We start from the raw sequence: 21,335 nt of genomic DNA, 5'->3' as shown, positions 1-21,335 counted from the left end.
AAATCCTGTCGGTTCAAACGGTTCAGAAGCTGAACCAGCTGCAATACCTTTGGAACCTGACAAGATTGTAAAGGTATAACTATAGATTATTCTTAAGACAATATTGTTTAATTTGTTCAATAATTATGATCTGATTTTTATTTAGCTGTTCGATATGAAACGTTTTGAGCAAAGCGTCTCCAGAGAATTGAGGAGGTCCTATCCTGACAGACGTAGATTGGAGACAGCGTGCCTTAGCACATTGGCATTCGTTTTGGCACCGCCACCAGACCAATTGGCAACACCATTATGGGTCCTGGTGGTCAATGTGGTCGCTATGGATATGTTGAAGACAAAGTTACCAATGGGTAAGGGTAGTAATTTATAATATATTATTTGGGAAGAAATTTCTTTATTATCTGATAGAAGAATTAGTTTAATATTATTCGCGACAAAATTTCTTAGACATCATTATTATCAAGTTATGAGCATAGTAGCAAGATTTGCCAGCGAGAAGTCTTAATTCATTCTATACTTCATTCTTTCTATACTATACTTCTCAGCTGGTATATTTTTGAATATAAAAACCAACGACCAACTTCGTCATATTTTATTGTTTCACTAACAAAAAAACGACAATTGCTCAAACTATAAAGAATCTACATATCTTTATTGATATGTATGAAGAAGTTGTGTTGATAGTACGGTAGCCCAAAAACTGGATTGCAAAATTTTGATCCGGTAACTTAACCCGGTAAAGACACCACGATGACAATAGTTGATGCAAAATAACCATTGAAAACATTTTAGTTCTAAAGTGTTTTTTTTTTTGTTAAAACATATCCCCTTTCAAATTTCAATGAAGTATCGCAAGATGTAGTAGAATTTAATAATTTAAAGTACAACAAGCCAAGAACTTATCTGTTTAAGACATGTTTTAATCAATCTCTTCAAGCAGTATACTAAATAATTGGCAATCTATTTCTTTCCCAGTTTCCTCGCCCCAAGCAGAACCAGCAATGCACCTGGACATCCGCACCCGGCCTCGTATTCCTGCACCAGACGAGGATCCCTACAGTCATCTGACAGCAGGCGGAGTAAACAACAGCAACAACAACAACCATAACGGAAACGGCGTTTCAAACCATCACGGACAGATGTCACCACGATCTGGCAACGACAACGGATCCAGTTCCGGAGGAAGTTCACAAGGAGGTGGTAACGGCAGTGGTGCGCCGCCCGTTATGATGAGGCAGACGTCGTCAAATGGTTATGCAGGATCGAGGTGAGGATTGGAGAAAAAATGTTGCATCTTATAAAAGATATATTTGCTATGAATTCATATTATATTTCAGCACATACTCCTCTGGATACGTGGCAAGCACGCGCGAATTGCTTTTGGCACAAAGACGTGGAGGAAATGGTATTTCTGGAGGAGCCAGAGACAGGCCTCCAGAGTTGCCACCACGGGAAAGAAAACGGGATGGAGAATCGTTACCAGAAAGAGACATACCCAAGGTAAATAAGAGAAATATAATGTACCAGAACTTGTTTAATTAGTCAATTTTTCATATACTGACCATACCCTTCTATTATTTGAAATGCTTGTTATTTCTCTTAAATGTCCTAAAATACTGGCTTTAGATTTCGCTAATTAACTGTTAATAATAAAATAATACGAGTCTAGTTGATGATAATACACTTTTGCATCATCGCATTTAGAAATATTTTGTCAACAAAAAATAGGTAGTGCAAAGTTGATGCTTTAAATACATGCATTTTTTAATCTAGAAGCCAAATCTCGGATAAAATAATTATTTTAAGTTGCTAGCCACAATCGTGCCTTAATGCAAATTGCTGAAACTTTACGCACCGTAATTAAAAATTCGAGTAATAACATTAGTGAGAATTATCAGAATTATGCTTGGTTAAGTCAAAGCAATTCTTGCCGCAAAGAATAATGATGTACACGCGCTGAATTTCACAATTCAATCAAAAATTGCTGCCGATTTGGTGACATACCAATGATTCCGACTGGTCTTCCGTTTGACTTCTAACGATTGTAATTTCCAGTTCGCCTTGCGTTCGCAATAACAAGTCGCAAAGCCAATCGCTTAGTGTTTGCGGGATAAATTTCAAATAGATTATTTAGAAAATCATTGTTTTTCCATGGGCAGTTATACGTTGCCTATTCACGAGTTCGGAAACCATGCGCTTTGTTTGTGTTAACGTCAGACCAAAAACCAAAAATGTGGTTTACCAAAGAGCACTTCAATGAAACGGATAATTTGCGGATTCACTTTTATTTAGAGAAGTTCAACTAAAAAAACACTTCATTTTTATAATCGAAATAAATTCATTACTGTTGTGTAATAAAATCAAATTTTTCCAATTCAAATACAAAACAAACAATAAATTTCTTCATCTTTCTCACAAAACCATCTGGTGGCAAAACGGAGTTCGGCGGTTTTGCTAGTTAACTTATAAAATTTAACTTTAACATTACACAAACGTCAGAATATATCTTTACTTTGACCTCATGTGTATGCTATCAGAAGTGGCAACAAAAAGTTGCTCTTGTGGTGACATTGTTATTCGACTGTTTGTGACTAGAATGCTGTACGAAAGTGACTCAGAAGGATGTGTTTAAAACTTCTATAAACTTCACACTAACCCTAAATATTTGAAATTTTTCACATCAGAAGTGACACATTGATGACCACCAGCTTAGTTTAAGGTACAGATTGGGTAGAAATATATATTAATTTTGAACTAATTTGTAATTTGCAGCCCGATTACGATGATATCGAAGAAGACGTTAGAATACAACCATATCCAGTATCCAGAGGATCACACAATACTGACAAAGGCAAAAATAATAAAAAATACGGTAAGATGAACAAAATGTTATGTCACAATAATTAAATATATAATACACAAGTTAAAAAAATAGTGAGACTACACCTAATATCATGCAAAATTAAAAAAATACTATTAAGTGTAAGTGATTAGTCACAATTGGCTAGGACAACTACTGAGTTGCCTGCCAAATATAAGCCAAACACCACATGCCAACAAAAAATTACGAAATATCCTCGTAATATAGACAGATTGTAATTTACCAACATTTACTTCCAGATGACCCCTACTACTGCGGTCTTCGCGCCAGGGTCCCGAACTTCGTCAAATCCACAAAACAAAGTTCAAAACAACAACAAGTAGCAACCGGCAAACACGGTCCTAGCAACGGCCTCAGCAACAATAACAACAAACGTTACTCCATGGCCGGAATGGGAGGGCCAAGTGGCCACATGGGCTACCACCATCAACAATACCCACCCGTGTGGCACGCCAGGAGCTACGAGAGCGGGATAGGTCAGTATTTTGTATCAAATCAGTAATAGAGGTAAATGATAATTTATTTCGAATTTTTGGAAATGATGCAAACATTAGAATAAAGGCTTTTGGAATCGTTTTAACTAAATATTTAACATTGGATTTCAGATTCAGAAAGCATAATGACGTCAGAATCTCCATACCATCACATATACGGCAGACTGCCTTTGCCAAATAGAGGTTATTTAATGCAAAGAGAAACACACAATGCACGTAGTGGACTTTATATTGGAGAGTGGGATTGATTCAAAAATATTTACAAATCAAAAACGTATCTAAATTAGAAAAAAAAACAACAACGACAATCAAATTATTAGGAGAAAAGTAAATGATTGTTTTGAGGTTAGTGCAAGGGCGGCCGATAGTCGTTTGCTAGTGTAAAGATATATAATTTTAGATTATTTTTTTAATTAAACCGTATATGTCAAAAATTATGCTAATTTCGGAACAAACTCAAGAAGAAAGTTTTCAAAAGATTTGTACCAACTGATAGAAAAACTTATTTGAAACAGTTGCAAACCGTCAAATATTTTATACGTAGTACTTATAAATAATGCAGTAATTTGTAGTATTTTAAAATTAATTTTTAATTGTTCTGCGCAAATTTTATCTCATGCACACAAAATTAAATAGTTCCAACCACAATTTCGTGTACATGAAGAAATAAATGCAAATATATGACGGTTACATAAGTTGAAACAAACCTTTTCGTCACATAATAAAAAAAAATCGAAAAATTGAGTGCAATATATATATATATATATATATATATATATATATATGAGGGTGGTCCTTAATATAGATGTTTTCGTATTTCCCTGCTCCCCAGGTACTCTAATGCTTCCAAATTGATAAAAAAATATTCTCTGAAAGTTTTAGCTCTTAATATTGACTTTAAGATAGTCCGCACTCTAACCAAAGTTTCTTTCTAAGTAAATACTTATTTTAAAAAATATATCAAAGTTTGTTATAATTTTTTGATTTATCAAAATAAGCAAATACAATGTTGTTCTCAAAATTTTGACTCCCTTGTCGTTAAGTTATAAAATTCTAAAAAACAAATGGAATTTTACCCATGGTATTTCTATAAGAAACTTTGGTTGGAGTGCGGACTATCTTAAAGTAAATATTAAAATCAAAAACTTTCGAACATTTTTTTTTATTTATTTGGAAGCATTTGAGCCCTTGAGAGCAACAACATTCAAAAATAACCATATTAAAAACCACCCTAATATGTATACATATATTATAAACATTGCAACAAAAATTTCCATTCAACTTTAAATAATTATTTTGTTAATACCTACTCATACTTTAAGTCATATCATATAATACATATTATATTTTATATTATTATAATATTATATTATTCTTAAGTCTAATATTAACTCAAGTCACTATATTTTTGTGTTTATATTGAAATTATTATAATTAAAATTAAATATTGAAATATGCTTACAATTTATAAATAACTGATTGAGATTTCTGAGTTCTTTGTGCATTTTCTGAGATCATAAAAAAGCTTCGGAAATAAAAAGCTATAAACAACTTTTGAAGTGTTTTAAAGGAGCAATAATTTGTAGAAATGGAATAAATATATTTTATTTGTAAATTAAACTTAAGTCTTGGAAACTCAAAATCCTCCAAGTGCTCACTTTTATATTACAAAAAATGTACAAGGACTATAATTTATTTTATATTTTTTTGTTATTATTATTAGAAATATTCATGTTTACAAAGTAAATATGAAGCAATAACCTTAAATAAAATTTTTAGTTCCTTTATCCATAGTTTAAGTTTCAATTGCTGATTTAGGTAATTTATCCTTTAATACGAATTTGCTCAAGTAATGTAAAATATGAATATTTGTATATTATTTTTACGAATCAATTTTTTGAGTTTAATATTTTACAAAATCAGCATGAAAAGTAACTTGTGCAATCAACTTGTTTTTTTCTTCAGTATGTTAAATTTTATTTTGTATATGTGTATATTAAACAATATTAGGAATTTTAATTTCATATTTTTTATGTATATACTTAGCTTTATATATATATATATATATATATATATATATATATATATAAAGTTAAACTTAATAGAAACTTGTATGTAAATTGTTTGTACGGTGACAGAACATAAATAAAACCGATTATATTATTAAATATTGTTATTATTTTCTATATAAATATCAGATTATATTTTATAAGAACTGAAAAACTAAAGTTTGTGTTTACAGGGTCATCACAAATTTGGCTCGTATAAGGAAGCAAACGTATGACTCGTATGACGAGTCGCTCGTAAGGCGAGGTACCACTGTATAATAATTACAAAATAAGAAAAGGTAAGGTAGTTAGTTATGGTAACTATATTACTGGCTCCGGATTTGATACGAACCTCGGCTAGCTTGATATCAAGCAGTAGGGTGACATATTTTCACCTGAGATTATAGATTTAAAATATAATAACATGTAATAGCTTTCTCCATGCATTACTGCAATATGTATCACATCCGTAAAACACAAAAATGTATTAAAAATTTCAAAAGAAAATTGTCAACCACTGGGTTGTCTTCTATTAACACTTGGTTAGAGAGTCACATCACACCAGCTCATAGAATATATTTAGTTTTCATTTCTGTTCAAAACAAAACACCAAAAATATTTTTTTATGATCATAAATTAAAGAATATAAAATCTTTAACAATATCAAGAAGACTCGTTAGTACAAAAATTCAATCAAAATTATTTTTGTTATATTCATATATTTTAACACCTACAGAACTTAACAAGTCCTATGAAATGATTTGCTGACTTCTTTAAACAATGTGGCTTGTAAATGGCAACCCAAACGGTCGTCCTATCCCGACGACAAATTTATCATAATATTTTCTGTAACTGATAAAATTATAATGTTGCAGCAATGCCGGGCAGGGCTATTTTTACTTGTGAACATATTGCTATCTATATTCCCAAGTAAGAACACTGCTGCTTGATATCAGTTTGTCAGAATTAGGTATTGAACCCGAAACCTCTGATTCAAAGATCACAACTCTAACCACTAAGCCACTGGGTAGCCATAAATTTAAATTCAATATAAAAATCTGCATGTGGATGATGATGTCGTTCAGTTATTAAGTTACGATCAAAATATGCGCCTGATGACTTCTCCAGAACCTTTCCAGAATGATTATCTTGATGCTTTTGATTACTTCATTTTAAGTATTCAAAATAATTTATTGCGATAATAAGTATTAATTCATTACTAATTTTAAAAAAAAGTCATTCAATAATAATTAATTTCATAAAACTATTTAGAACTCTGCAGGCTTACATGCAAGATTCTCATCAGCTTTTGCTCTAATCAGATTGTTATTGGACTTTTCAGAGACTCCTATCAGATTATCATTCGATCTCCAACATTCAAATTTGTATTATGTAATAAATAAACCCGAAAGTAACTATAACTTTTTATTGCTTGTTTAGCATATTTTTTATCATGTTTTTCTTATTGGATCCTTTTTTTTCCTAATTTAAACGTACTTATTAATTTTCCGTAGGGTAAGTTATTGTAATGGTCCAAAAATCGAAATCGAAAATTTTTATATTTTTTTCACGTTTTGAAGGTTTCTGAACATTTTGGCATACCTCAGAAAAAATGATGTATGTGTGCATGTATGCATGTATGGATACAATTTTTCGTCCACGTTTTCGGGCGCACGGATCAACCGATTCGAGTGGTTCGATTTCTATTGATAGGGAGATATGCTGATTAGTTTTTCGCAGAGGCAGATTCAGCGGTTTCGGAGATACCGAGCTAAATGTACAAAAAATTGCAGTTTTTGAGAGAACTAAGCATCCGATTTGAATTATGATGATTCAAAATACTTTCTGCTTGTGTTCACGAAACGTTCAAAATCACAATTAGATTAATAATGTTCAAAATCAAACAAAGATTTGGCTGAAACAATGAATCGATTTCATCATATTGATTACGAGTAGTTTAAAAGTGATCGATTAGTCAGAAAATTTGCCAAGACGCCGTATGAATACATTTTAGTTTCTAGAAGCAACTCTTTTATTGCTCATACAGGTATTTCAGATTCTGTTTTCGATTAGACATAAAATAGAACGAAACCCCATTTCAAAATTTATTTTTGTAGTATTTTTAAGCAAAGAAATAACTGTAATCTTTAATCAATAATTAACTAATAAAAAATATAATAATTAACTAAAAAATAATAAAAAAAACTGAATAATTTTGAATGGGAAACGCAAGTGATCAACAAATCAAAATATGGGGAACTCACATTGATTTTATTGAAATTGAATGAAGTAACTAAATAACAATAGTTCTTATCGAGATACATACGAAAGGTCAAAAAACGGCTCTCTCTCTCTCTCACACACACATACTTCTACCAAATTTGATCTCAAACGATTCAGAATGACTTGAAACGTTGGGAAGACATAAAATTAGCCAATCGTATTTTTTTCGTTTTAATACCAATTTTAAATAATTCTTATAGTTAGGTTAATTTAGCCAAGGTGTATGTGTTAGTGTGGGTTTGTCGAATAGAAATAAATGCATCACAGATCTAAAGATAGAAGGCAAATCCGTAAAGCTACGATTTCAAATTCTTAGCGTTCAGTATTCAAAATAGATCCGATATTGTCACCCGCGAAAATTCAAACAACACTATTCCAAACTGAACACTAATTCCATAAATAAAAATATAAACAATAAAGTACATTAATAACACCAGCAGTACAACAAAATTAACACCTCACAACCACATTTTATTAAATTAAATTAATTTTAAAAATAATAGTAAGAGACTATATTCATACACTATATATTGCAGAGTTAAAATTTGAATCGACTTAAACCCCTAATAAATCCTTTATTAAAAAAAATATTTTCGGTTTCAAAAACTAAGTGAGTTTTTTTTAATTTTTTAATTTAATTATATAAAATATTTTCAAGTTCGAGTGTCTTAATATTAGAAAGTTTAACAAAAATGGCATATAGTTGGGACAACCGAGTTACATTTTTAATTGATCATTTATATGGTAAGTTAATTTAAGCTTATATTTTAATATTAATTTGCAACAACACTGACTTACTCTGGCAAAATTTGTTGTAGGAAATAGTTGCAATTTGTTTAATTTTGCATTTATTTCATACAAATACTTATTACTTCTTACAATATAACACAAAAAATAGTATATGACCGTGGTTTTCAACCTTTGGGGCGCAACCCTTCAGGGCTTGGGAGGCGTTTTCGAAGTTAATTTCAAAATACAATTTCCAAAAACATAAACCAAATTGTTGAAATGACATAAAAATGAATAGATAAATGATTAATTTTATGTATATTTTGATATATTTTTTTGTATCAATAATATTAATTATTTTATATATTAATTATAAATTATATTATTTAATTTCTAGCCTGATAAATGAGTTATAATATTAGTTGAAAATTAGATTATTGGACGAATTAAAGGGCATCCAGTATTATTTAAAAAACATAGGGAAAGAGCGGTACGACAAGATTGGAAACTACTGATATATGATATTAACCCTTTCCGCCAGATTAGCGAGTGCCGCCAGAATTAGCGAGTGTAAAGGGTTAATAATATTAATTGTGCCCATTAATAGTAGTTCTGGAATTTTCAGTTCTTGTTAGAAGTTTCATAGTATTTTATAAACTCGTGTTGGTAATTTTATGTTTACAAAAGTTAGTAGAAATTTATAGAAATTTTTAATAAATATGAAGAATTAGCACATATAAGATTAACTTGGAAAAACAGTCACAAATAGATTTAAAATAATTAATAATAAATAAATTTTTAGATATATAATGCAGGTCCATATCAAGACAACATTGTTTTTCATAATACATTTCATTTTTTAATTTGATGCATTTTGTGTTTTCTGATCTTCTCGTTCATTAATACACAAGAAAGCGTATTATGCGTGATAAGAATTATATGACTCAAAATGCAAGTACTGGCGTAAAGTAGCGTATTAAGCGTGAAAATATAATCTAATATACATATTAAAAACGGTAGAACCCCGTTAAGACGATCATGCTATACATAAATAAAACAATATTGTTAATCATAAATTTTATTAAAAATTTAATAATCTTTTATATTATCAAAATATACATTTTATTCTACAATAACTAGCCTGATTTTTTTAATAATTTATGACCTCCTAATATTAAGTCACCCACATCAAGTATGATCGTTTTAACGGGGTTCTACTGTATTTAATTTGTATATAAAATTATATTTTCTTAATAAAAATATTTCTGACTTTATTTAAAAAAATATTTCATTAACATTTTATGTAAAAAATTTTATTCCTTCTCGAAAAATTGCAGGAAAAATGGTTCTATTTTCTAACCAGAAAATGTGATCATGTGACATGTTTTTACGATTTATTATTATCAAAGATTACAAAATGCGTTTGTAGCTTCACTAATTAAGTTTTTCCTATTAGCTTTTTTATATTTACATGTTTTTCATGCTAAATGATGATGTACATCGTATGTTCAATGACGAAACGTTCAACATAAATATATTTTAATATTTATGTTTTTTTATTTTCGACAAATTTGCTGTATATATATATATATATATATATATATATATATATATATATATATATATACAGTCATAAAGTAAAGTTAGAAAGTTTGTTAACATTGGACATATGCCAAAATCCTACGGTGGTTTCAAGAAAAATACCTGCGTGATACACATGTATTCGCTAATATGTAACATATGTATTATATATATATATATATATACTAGCTGACCCGACAGACGTTGTTCTGTACCTACGTCTACATTTTTTCAATATTTTATACTAATATTTACTGCTTAGTTAAAAATAATAATTACTGTTTTTTGAATTACTATTTACACCAATATATAAGTGATGTTGAATGTAGAACTGTTTCAAATAAAATGATTGTTCTCAATTCCCACAGTTAACACTTTAATTATTTATTTAACAAATATTAAAAAATGTTCAATAAAATTGTATATTAAAAATTATACACTGCGATTTATAGAACAAATTTATTTCCAATAGCTCAATTTATTTTATTGCATTTAAGGGTTATATAGTATTTTTAGCCATACCTGTAGATGTGGATGTATAAATGAATGATTTTTTGTTTATTCACCACTAAAACATTGATTTTCCAAATTTATCACACTAAAAATGATCGTCTGCCTTTTTGATTTATGGTCATAGCATAAGATACTCATGTTGAAAATTGAAATCTTTTAAAAAGTACAACAAATTCAGAAAGAATTAATATATAGCATTCGCGGCAAAGGTGCAATATCACCTTTTATTTTTCTACCCAAAATAATTGCTTCAATAATGTTGCCTATAATTTTTATAATTTTGTACCATATTTTAACTGGCTTTAAGTAATTTTAATATCTAAATTGCATTTTTTTCTCTAATAAATCAATATACATTATTGCTTAAGTTTATATTTGAAGTGAATTAATTTGTCAAATCCTGTTCACATGTGCTCTATTCAACTCATGATCATCAAAATTATTGCTCTGTAAATTTTTTTTACTGTGCTCCAATTTACTTGATATTTTGGAAATAGGCTAATCTTTATCTTAATTTCAATGTTTTTAACAATTTGCACTCCGTCACCATCCACAGCATTAATTGGATTATTACTCTTTTAATTCTGATTTTATCAGAACTTGTAATACACTATTTTAAAGGTGATTAAATGAGCTACAACTTTCTCTATCATTAATTTTACCGTAACTTCTCTTATTGTAAAACGGCGAAGGGTTAAAGGGCTCGAAAGACCTCTGGTTGGACAGCTCCTTAATTAATCATACATCTATCAATATTTGTGTAACGAAAAAATAATAAACAATAATAATTAGTCAGAAAAATACCTCGAATTTTCTTATATATATACTTTTATACGTATTCTTTCAGAGGTATTATGATGAGAAATTGGTTGTTTTTTTTAAATGTTTTTTTTTCATGAAATCATGAGTTTTTTGAGAATCATTTGTACTAAAGTTGTGGTATTTTCTAGAATCCATCAAGATCTCTTAAACCAAGTTAATTCTAGATTGAATACGATTATTTTTAATTTTGGTGGATATGGCGCTCAAAGTATTTGATTTAAATGAAAAAAAAAAACATTGCATGCGTCCTTTATCTGCATGATAGCTCACTCATTTTACACGCAGAAGTACTCATTTTAAAGCTTATTTTGAGCACTATAAAAACCCATTTTCATATCTAGCCTAATAATGTTCCTAAAACACTATAAAATAACGATTTATTAAGATTTTAATTGATATAATTCTGTTCATTACATGATTTTCGTTAAAATGTATATTTTTGAAGGTGTTAGCAACAAAAAAACGCAAAAAAGAAACAAATATTCAGTAGCCAGTAACTTGAAAAGTATTTCCTTTTTTGAAAAACATTATTAAATATTTTTCTCGTATAATTAGTTCTTTTATCGATACCCAACGTTATTTTGAAAAAAGTAAAATTACACCACTGAAAAGAAATGTCATCCACCCGAGAAGTGGTAAAGGAGTCTAAATTGTTTTCACTTCTGAAGAGTAAGATGAACCTAGTTCCAAAATTCCAAACGAATTGGAAAATAGTAAAAATTTCAGACCCAAAGCGCTCCATTGAGTAAATATTCCGTACCCAATGACAAACATATGAATTTTTGACACAATGAAACTTCTAAATAATTTTTTTGTATTGTGACTTAGTATAGTAAGGCAAAACGACTGCAAATTGAATATGTTTGAGCGCAATCACTTATGGCTCGCTCCTTTGCGCGAATTCGTACGGCGAATCTGTTCGCAAAGTGCGCAAACAAAATTATTGCAAGCAAAAGCAAACCACGCGCACGTCAGACGCATGCGCAGACTGCATCACTTGTCAAATGCATGTTATATTATTTGCATCTTATATTAATTTAATTTTTGGCACATCTCAGCTGCTTTTCGGCATTAATAATGTAGACATTACATTTTCCTTATTCATAATTATGAATTTATTATATTCTAATATTGCCTTAGCCTATAAGTGAATAGAAATGTTTGGCAAATGACAGTCCTCAATTGTTTTTAATGTCAAACTAAGCTTCAAATATTTTCAAGGGCAAACAATGATAAGCGGTTTTTTGTAATTTTTCTATTTATTTCTACAATTTAACTATATTTCTATGAATCAAAACATTCTAAAAAATTTCCCGAACAAACTTCAGGAAGATTCATGAAAATCCGAATTATAGTTTAGGAGGAAATATGAAACTTACATTGTTACAGAAGAATTTTATATATAAGATATATATAATGTATATATTGATCCTACAAAGTTTGTATACGAGTCAGCAACTAGACGTCATAGTTTTAATTAGTTATGTATGCGTGAACTATCAGGTTTCAAAGCGTTGGAAATCTTAAAAATGTATTTGAGGGATATTATTAATAATAATGATAAATAGTAGTCTGGCCGAAGGCAGGTCCATGGTGTGAGAGCAAACAAATCAATGATTACCTTTACGCTCCTTGTCATTAATCACTCTTACGCAATTTTCCCTTTCCCAAACTTCTGCTTTCATAATTCTTGGTCTTGTGCTTCGGCTTTTAGTTCTTTATAATTTTGCTTCTCGCTTAAGTGGTCAACCATCTGCATTCTTCTTCTTCCCAATCTTTTTAGACCTTTTATTTTACCTTCGACGACGTCGTGTAGAATGCACCATTTTTTCAGAATGGGCCCAGATCCAGTTTCCTTACTTTTTGATGACCTTGCTCAGGAGAGTTTGCGCATTTGTTACCTCATCTGTCCTTTAATGACCATTAATCACTTTTAAAAATTCGTGTTTATAAATTTTCCTTTCCAAACTTTTGTTTTTATGCTTCCTGGTCTTCTGCTTTGCCTTTCAGTTCCTGGCCTCTTCTCGAGTAAGTATCTACATTCTACAACCATCTACATTCTTTTCCTCTCCAATAATTTTAGACCTCTTTTTGCAGAATGGACCCATCCAGTTTCCTTTTCTTTTCAGAATTGTACTCACAATCAGTAGAGTCCTTTATTCGCCCACTCTTCTCACGACTACTTCATTTGTCATCTTGTCTGTCCACTTTATCTTTTCCTCTTGCCGCCAGCACTACATTTCAAAACGCTCCAGATAGTGTTCAACATTTCACTAACTATAATAGTATGTTATAACTAATAATAATACTTCATTTATATAATCATAAATTAACACGTGACATTAAGCGGAATGAATTGATTCATAAATGTTTGGCATATGACTAAATCACTACTATCTTTTATCATTAGGCAACTAATTTGTCTTTCTTCTAAAAACGTCGCGAAAAAAAGTTGAGTAGTAAAAAATAACATCTAAATGTTATTTCGCTATAAGAAAATTTGCATAAACTTATCGACAATCGACTTCGTCAATAAAAATAATACCGCGCAACATAATTGAGATGAGTGATTTATAAGTATACCAAATTGATATACGACCTTATAATTTTACCAACTTATTTCACTAAAGTTATATTACATAAATAATTTGAATGAGATAGATGATCTATCGGCTCAATACAAATTAGAGATATTGACTCTAAGAAAGACTATCAAAAACTTTCTGGAGACTTTCAAAATCTGATACTGGAAACTGAAAAAAAAACGAAAAAAGCCGAAGCACAGAACCAGGAAGCATGGAATCAGAAGTTTGAAAAGAAAAATCCATAAAAGTGAACAAAAAGTGATTAATGTTGCACTTCTTTGCTAATTATAGAAAAACGACTCAGTCGATTATCGCACAAAACCAATTCTCCTATTTAACTAGTTTTATTAAATGGCTTTTAAAATTTTGAAATTAGTATAGCCGCCTTAAAATAAACGTCCTATTTTGGTTGGACCCCCAACCCATACCTAGACCTACTACTAACTACCTATATCATTTCATAACATTATCCATTAATTGCATTGCATAAATGAAGCATGTGATAATAAAAAAGAAAAAAAAATCTTTTTTATTTGTATATTCATTATCTTGTACTTAACTGACAAATTAATAAATTCAAGTTGATAATCATACAACAATAAGTTCTTATCTCTTCTGAAGCTTGCGCGCAATGTCATCAGGTGAAGGAGTGTCGAACTTAAAACATTCAATTTTATGCACGGTTTTATATTCGTGCACAACTTTGGGTTTGTAACCGCTGGTGTACTTTCTAGTCAACACTTTTCCAAAACTTGAATATCTCTTCTTAATGGATTTCAAATCTGCATTCAAAATATGCGAAATATCCATGCAACATTCTTTCTTTTCGTTAACAGTCTTAGGATCGTCCCAAAACTGTGGCTTAAAAAAGGGCGAATTCTGGTAGAAATGCTTGGAAATTGGATTATTTACTTTTCGTTTTCTCACTGGTTTCTTTATCAATGCTGTAGATAAATCGATGTTCCAGACATTGTCATCGGGTACTGATGGTACACTCTGCTTGCTGGTTGAGGTTTCATTTAATTTGAAATTTGGCAGAAGAAACTTACTCATGGCAGGGTTTTTCAAGTGAGAACTCGTCAATTCATCCAAGGTCTTGAAATCAGTCTGCACATCACCTATGGTATCCAAAGGATGATTTAGTTTTTCAAACTTAATAGGTCCTTTTTTGGCAGATTCCATTAAATCCTTTAAACTCATAGCTTTCTTTACGCCAGTCGGAACATTCTGATCAATTTTTTTTCTAAAAGCCCCTCTGGTACTATTAAGAGCATTGAGCTGGAGCCGCTCGAGTGATTTAGTTAAATTAAAATTAGGTTTAATTACCATTTTCTCGATTCCTTCAGAAATTGTTTCTCCAACAAGGTCATGTGTTTTTTCAAGAGAAGAAGCCAATGTTGTCTTTTTCTGAGGAGATATTTGCGATCCTTCTACAGATCGCCAGAATTCCATCTCATCCTCCTCTTCATTTTTCTTTGGATCATTTTTATTTGCATCAGTCCTAATGATATCTGGTGCAACCCTCAGTGGAATAAAATTTCCATCGAAACGTCCATCACAAAGATCTTGATAATCCATGGAGTGAGCATCCCTCTTTTCTGACATCTTTATTTTCAAATGTATATGAACTTTGAACTGATTAAATAACTGATACCGATTAATGTTTTTTTATTTTTTATGAGGATTAATATTCTATGTGGAAAAAAAGTCACATAAAAACAATACCATGTCAATCTAGATCACATAAAACTACGGTTACTAAGCATTGACCAGGTTTAATTGTTTTTTACAAAATTATATATATTTTTAAAATATATTCTCCATTAGTGATATTTGGAGTTTGAAAATATAGAGTCCTATGTTTTTATTATAGTATAAATTTATATTCAATCGCTTTGTTGTTATTAACTTCCCAAAGAAGAAATTTATGTTTTCATCAAAAAATCCGATTCGCTAATTTTATGTTTTCTCGACGTTTCAAGCCATTCTGAATCGAATGAGACCAAATTTGGAAAAAGTATGTGTGTGTTTTAATTTAAAAGCCATTCGATGTATTTCGATGAGAACTATTGTTTGTCAGTTTTGTGCGACGATCGGCCAAGCCGTTTCTTTATAATTTTTCGTCTACGTTGTAACCCGCAATTCTGAATCGATTTTGAAAATTCAAAAACCGTTCGAAAGATTCAGTTTTTGGTAGAGATCGGCCGGGCCGTTTTCTTGTAATAAGGTGTTAAACAATTTTTTTTCGTCGATTATTATTATTATTTTTTTGACGGTAGATAGTCTTCTAGATCATACTAAAATATTACGGCCCTACGACAACTCGTTTACCTTTAAAAATTCGTCAAAGTTTGCAAAAATTAGTATTATAGTCTTTTTGGCATTTGTCAAAATTAGAACTTTCATCAACGTTTGCTCAAAAACGCCTGAACCGATTTCAGAAATTTAAAAACCATTTGATGAATCTCGATGAGGATTATCGTTTCTCAGTTTTGTGCGACGATCGGCCGAGCCGTTTGTAATTTGGAAAAAAGTGTTAAACGTTTCCTCCACATTTAAGCTCATACTACCGAATCGATTTAAAAAATCAAAAACTGTTCGGAAGATATTATTTGGGAATGATAGTGATTAGTTTTAGGTGAAAATCTACCTAGCCGTTTTCTTGTAATTAACTGTTGAAAAAAAAATTTAAGTCGATTTTTATGGAACTTTTTTGGCGATATATATCATGGTCTTATAGAACTTACTAAAATATTACGGCCTTACGACAAGTAGTTTATTTATAAAATTTATCAAAGTTTGAGAAAATGAGTAGTTTTTTGACATTTGTTAAAATTAAAATTAGACGATTTACTTGGTATAACGATAGAGTATTTGGTCTTTATGAACATACTAAACAATTAAAGTCCTACAAAAAACTGGCTCAAATATAAAAATTATTAATTTTTGAAAATTTGCTTTTAAAAAATACTTCGAGGTATTCCACTCGGAATACATTTAATGACTCATAAATTAATTTATTTTTTAGGCGATTATTTAAATATATCGGGAAGTTCATGTAACTTGCCTCAAGGCAAAATCAAGGCAAAATACCAAACCAACTAGTTTGTATTACGCTCCGAAAAAGAAATCCAATAATTCATTGAAAATGAGTATTTATATTCAATTCTCCGAACTAAGTAAGTTTCTTTTTAATGTTCTCTATCAAATATAACAATATTTAAATCAAAGTAACAATATTTCTACTAATATACCATACAATAAGATTAAATAAGATTTTTTTTTATATTTCAAATTTTTTTTTATCCTTTGAATTTTTCTGAACATTTTGAACTTTTTTCAAAGCAATCGTGCTATCTAGCTGATTTAGAGTCGAAATATCAAAGCGGTACCCATATAATTGTACACAAAATTTGTACTTATTATTATAATCTTTATAAAATATGTGATAATACGATGTACAAATGTCTAATGATCATTTTTGACCGCCGGACCGCCATTCTTCTTTACTTTTTTTATTGGACCTCCGGAGACGCTGGGCCTTTTACCAGCTATTCATTTCGTCAATACAAGTAAAATGTTTCTTAATTTTCCATAGAGTAAGTTAAAGTAATCGCAAAAAAAAGCAAAAATGAAAATTTTCGAGTTAAAAAAGTTTCGAAAATAAAGACCCAGTCGCGGACTTACAGTCTATCGGATTGATATTTATAAATTGATATTTTGAGATCAGTACTTCCCGAACAATTCGTAATTGTGCTCTGCAATCGTTAAGTTAATAATAGAGACACAATAAGAAGAAATCAACATGGTGAAGGAGTTGGCTCGCTGACGTTCTAATGCCAAACTGCCTAGAATTGTCGGCCAGAGAACAAACACCTCCTAAATAAACTATGGCCAAGGAACGATTTTAAATATCTTTTGTATCGGCACAAAATTTATTGCTTTTGGCATCGATACCGGGTATGTTGTTCAAAAAGATTTATGGATATTTTGAAATCTGTGAACTATTAGCACGATGTTCGACAGCTCGGGTTGAAATAAAGCAAACTATTAGTATTTAATTTGCTTGAACAAAAATGGCTAGAACCTTTAGTGCATGTAATATGATAATCAAACTTTTTCGAAAGTAGAAAATAAGAACTTTTCATTTAATATATTTGTTATTTAAACGCACCTATATTTATGAACATAATAAGTGCGTTATATTTACACATTTGATATATAGAAAGCAGCCATTTCATCAATAATGTTAATAATTCTTCATTTAAAAGTTTCGACATATGATATAAATCACTCAGCAAAGCATATTAGGAGCAACAAAATACAAAAAATTAAAACATCTTTTATATGAATTTTAATTAATATTAAACAACAAAACATGACAAAGAAATAAAAATTATAACATACAATTTTTTGGAAAATTAATTATACTTAACCTATTATTAGCAAACAAAGCAAAAAAGTAATATTAAAAATGATATTATTAGCAAAAAAATTACATTTTTTTCTTCTGTTACGATTTTCTGAATGATGCTCAAATGATACCTAAATCAAGTGTTGAAACGTTTATAAATAATTTTCTTATATAACATAAGGCCTCCGATAAACGTTAAGCCACATACATAATACATTGTTTACTAATAATACATACGTTTCGACTTATATTCAAGTTTCCTTAATAATTGGTATTCAGATTTTAGACGAAAACAAACCTCAAGATAATACATCTAATTTGAACAAATATGAATTATATAAATAACCTATTGTTATAAGTTAATTGTATAAACATTTACTAAGATCCACTATATTTGTTCCATATCAACAAACAAATCACCTACAACGATCTGAACACTTGCACAGTTCACGCACTGATCAAAAAAACAGTAACTGGTACCATTCAAGAATTTTTTTTTTGTTATACTATTAATTATAAACGTCACACTATGACATTCAGTATTTATTTTAATGATTATATAACTATTTTTTGATTGGATGGTAACCCGGTAGTTGTCCAATCCAGTTGTGACTAATTTACTATATTCGAAGTTTTGTTGACATTTTTATTGTATATGAAGCTATACCCACGAGAAACGATTTTCACTTGAGGTAATATTCAAGATCTATTCCTCAAGTGGAAATTTGACATCAACGCTACCTGATGTTGGATTGGCTATTACTGGGATCGAACCGACGAACCTGGTAAGAGTTGGTACTAGCCCACTCTGAACTGATTACGCTACCGCTGGGACCAAGAATTAATGAACACTCAAATGTATAGAACAGGTTGCAAATCATATCCCAATTTTTTTTTTTTCTTGAAAAATAACCAATTTTTAAATGAGAAGACTTTAAATAAACTAATTAGCTCTGAATAATAATAATTAGAGGTAAATTTTAAATGGATGCAACACAGCACTATACTTAAAGTATTTGTGAACATTTTTATTATGTATGAACTATACCCACAAGAGGCGATATTTACTTGACGTTATATTTGAGATCTTTAACCTCAAGTAGAAATTTTCCATCAAAGTTGCCAGATGTCGGGTTTGGCTATGGTTTGTGCTAGCCCACGTCTGAACTGATTACGCCACCGCTAGGACCAAGAACTAATTAACACTCAAATGTATACGACCAATTATGAATAACGTCCCAACAAGAATATTTTAAAAAATACCAATTTCTAAACAAAAACAATTTCTAAATGAAAACTTTAAAATCAACCAATTAGCTCTATATAACTAATATTAGAGGTCCAATGATAAATTAGAGAAGACCCTTAAACGTGATGTCAATTAGCACACAAGCTCAAAGAATATTTTTGCAATTGCTGAATGTCTTTAATCAAGAAGGAAAAATATATAAAAATTATTTATTCTTTTTTCAGATGTGGACCACAACGGATATCTAAACAGGGACGATTTTCTGTGTACTGCCCTGAGATCAACGGTCAGGGCAGGTCTTGGTTCGGTCTCGTTATCCTCCCTGCAGGATGAGCAGAGGCTGATGCTCAGTCTTTGGGAAGAAATTGCCGACATAGCGGATCTCAACCAAGTAAGAAATGATACTAATCATTAATATGAAAAAAATGATAATAGTGACAGGCAGTTGGCAATTGTCAATGAGTAGTTTGCCTTAGTATACACGTCAGTAAAAAAATTAGAATGTTGATCTTATCAAGAAGATCATCATAGATTAACTACATTTGACACTTTAATATGACAATTGATTCAACAATTGATTTTAATCTATATTTAGTGTGTCCAAGAACTTAACGTTCAGTCGAAGGAATGATAGTATTGACTTAACCTTAGTCCTAAAAAAATTACATCACACTGTTTGGAATATATGAGCTTTTGAGTACAACCTAAGGCTTTGGTAAAAATATCATCATTTTTCGGTTATTGTTGATAAATTAATTAAAATTAACCACAATAATCAAAAATTGGTCACAATTTCAACAACTCTTTAGGTTGCTCTTAAAAGCTCATAACTTCCAAATAACGTGAGATAATTTTTTTCAAATTTTTTGCAGGACAGTTATGGTCAATACTATTGCCCCTAAGTTAAGTTCTGAGACACCCTGCACAGTCAATAATATTTGTGAATTGCGAAATGCAAAACATTAACAAAAAAATGTTATTAGAACATATAGCCAATATTTAATAATTATTATATTTATATCAATTTTATCAATGTTGAGAAATGTTTCTTCAATAATTTTTATAACATAACTAGTTAAAAAACTCTGTTAATAATCCTTATAAGAATAGTTCCTAAAATTTTTTGTATAACATGTCTTATGATGATTCATTCTTCCTTGAACTTGATATCTATTATACTAATGCATAAGAATAAATATTTTAGTTTGGATTATATAAAAGGTGTGCATATTAGTTCACCTTGAGTTCATTTGCTAAAGAATGCAAAAAAAATATTATTTATAGGATGGTATTATAACAGTTGAAGAATTCAAACAAGCAGTACAAGCCACATGTGTTGGTAAACATTATGAAGAATTTCCACAGGTAATAATAACAGATAATTGTTTGCTATTATTGCTTTTGAATTAACTATGTTGTTATGTATAATGTATATTATTTTCAGAGTTTTCAATTCCCCAAATTTTTTTCCCCAAAAATTTTTTTCCCAAAATGCTCACCTTATGTTTGTAGGAATTAATTTGAATTACAAGTATTTCCTACAAACATTAGGTGATCATTTTGTGAAAAAAATTTTGGGGGAAAAAACCATGAACTATACTTTCGAAAAAAATTTGGTGACAAAATTTTTTGTAAAAAAATTTTTTTGAAAAAAATTGTTGAAAAAAAAAATTTGGAGAAAGAATTAATTACAGCTATTAAAACTCGAAAAATATGGAATATTCTTTAAAAAAAGTCAC

General features: G+C 29.9%; 2 protein-coding genes across 2 annotated transcripts in view; both read left to right on the top strand.

Moving 5' to 3' along the window:
- LOC113374653 overlaps window positions 1-3,620 on the top strand; it is a 47,559-nt gene extending 43,939 nt beyond the window's left edge. The window contains exons 6-11 of the mRNA XM_026614629.1: window positions 146-347; window positions 973-1,264; window positions 1,335-1,497; window positions 2,770-2,885; window positions 3,086-3,354; window positions 3,484-3,620. Coding sequence (XP_026470414.1) covers window positions 146-347; window positions 973-1,264; window positions 1,335-1,497; window positions 2,770-2,885; window positions 3,086-3,354; window positions 3,484-3,620 — 1,179 coding nt within the window. The remainder of the gene's footprint in view (window positions 1-145; window positions 348-972; window positions 1,265-1,334; window positions 1,498-2,769; window positions 2,886-3,085; window positions 3,355-3,483) is intronic.
- Window positions 3,621-8,382: 4,762 nt separating this feature from the next.
- Window positions 8,383-21,335, top strand: part of LOC113374652 (sarcoplasmic calcium-binding protein 1-like) — an 18,207-nt gene continuing 5,254 nt past the window's right edge. The window contains exons 1-3 of the mRNA XM_026614628.1: window positions 8,383-8,447; window positions 19,821-19,987; window positions 20,881-20,961. Coding sequence (XP_026470413.1) covers window positions 8,396-8,447; window positions 19,821-19,987; window positions 20,881-20,961 — 300 coding nt within the window. The 5' untranslated portion in view covers window positions 8,383-8,395. The remainder of the gene's footprint in view (window positions 8,448-19,820; window positions 19,988-20,880; window positions 20,962-21,335) is intronic.

Source organism: Ctenocephalides felis, unplaced genomic scaffold, assembly GCF_003426905.1.
Source record: "Ctenocephalides felis isolate EL2017-DRISC unplaced genomic scaffold, ASM342690v1 CF-g0.4_SCAFFOLD_01886, whole genome shotgun sequence".
Classification (NCBI taxonomy): Eukaryota; Metazoa; Arthropoda; class Insecta; order Siphonaptera; family Pulicidae; genus Ctenocephalides; species Ctenocephalides felis.
The sequence above is the reverse complement of the archived record's forward strand: the minus strand, read 5'-3'. Positions and strand labels throughout refer to the sequence as shown.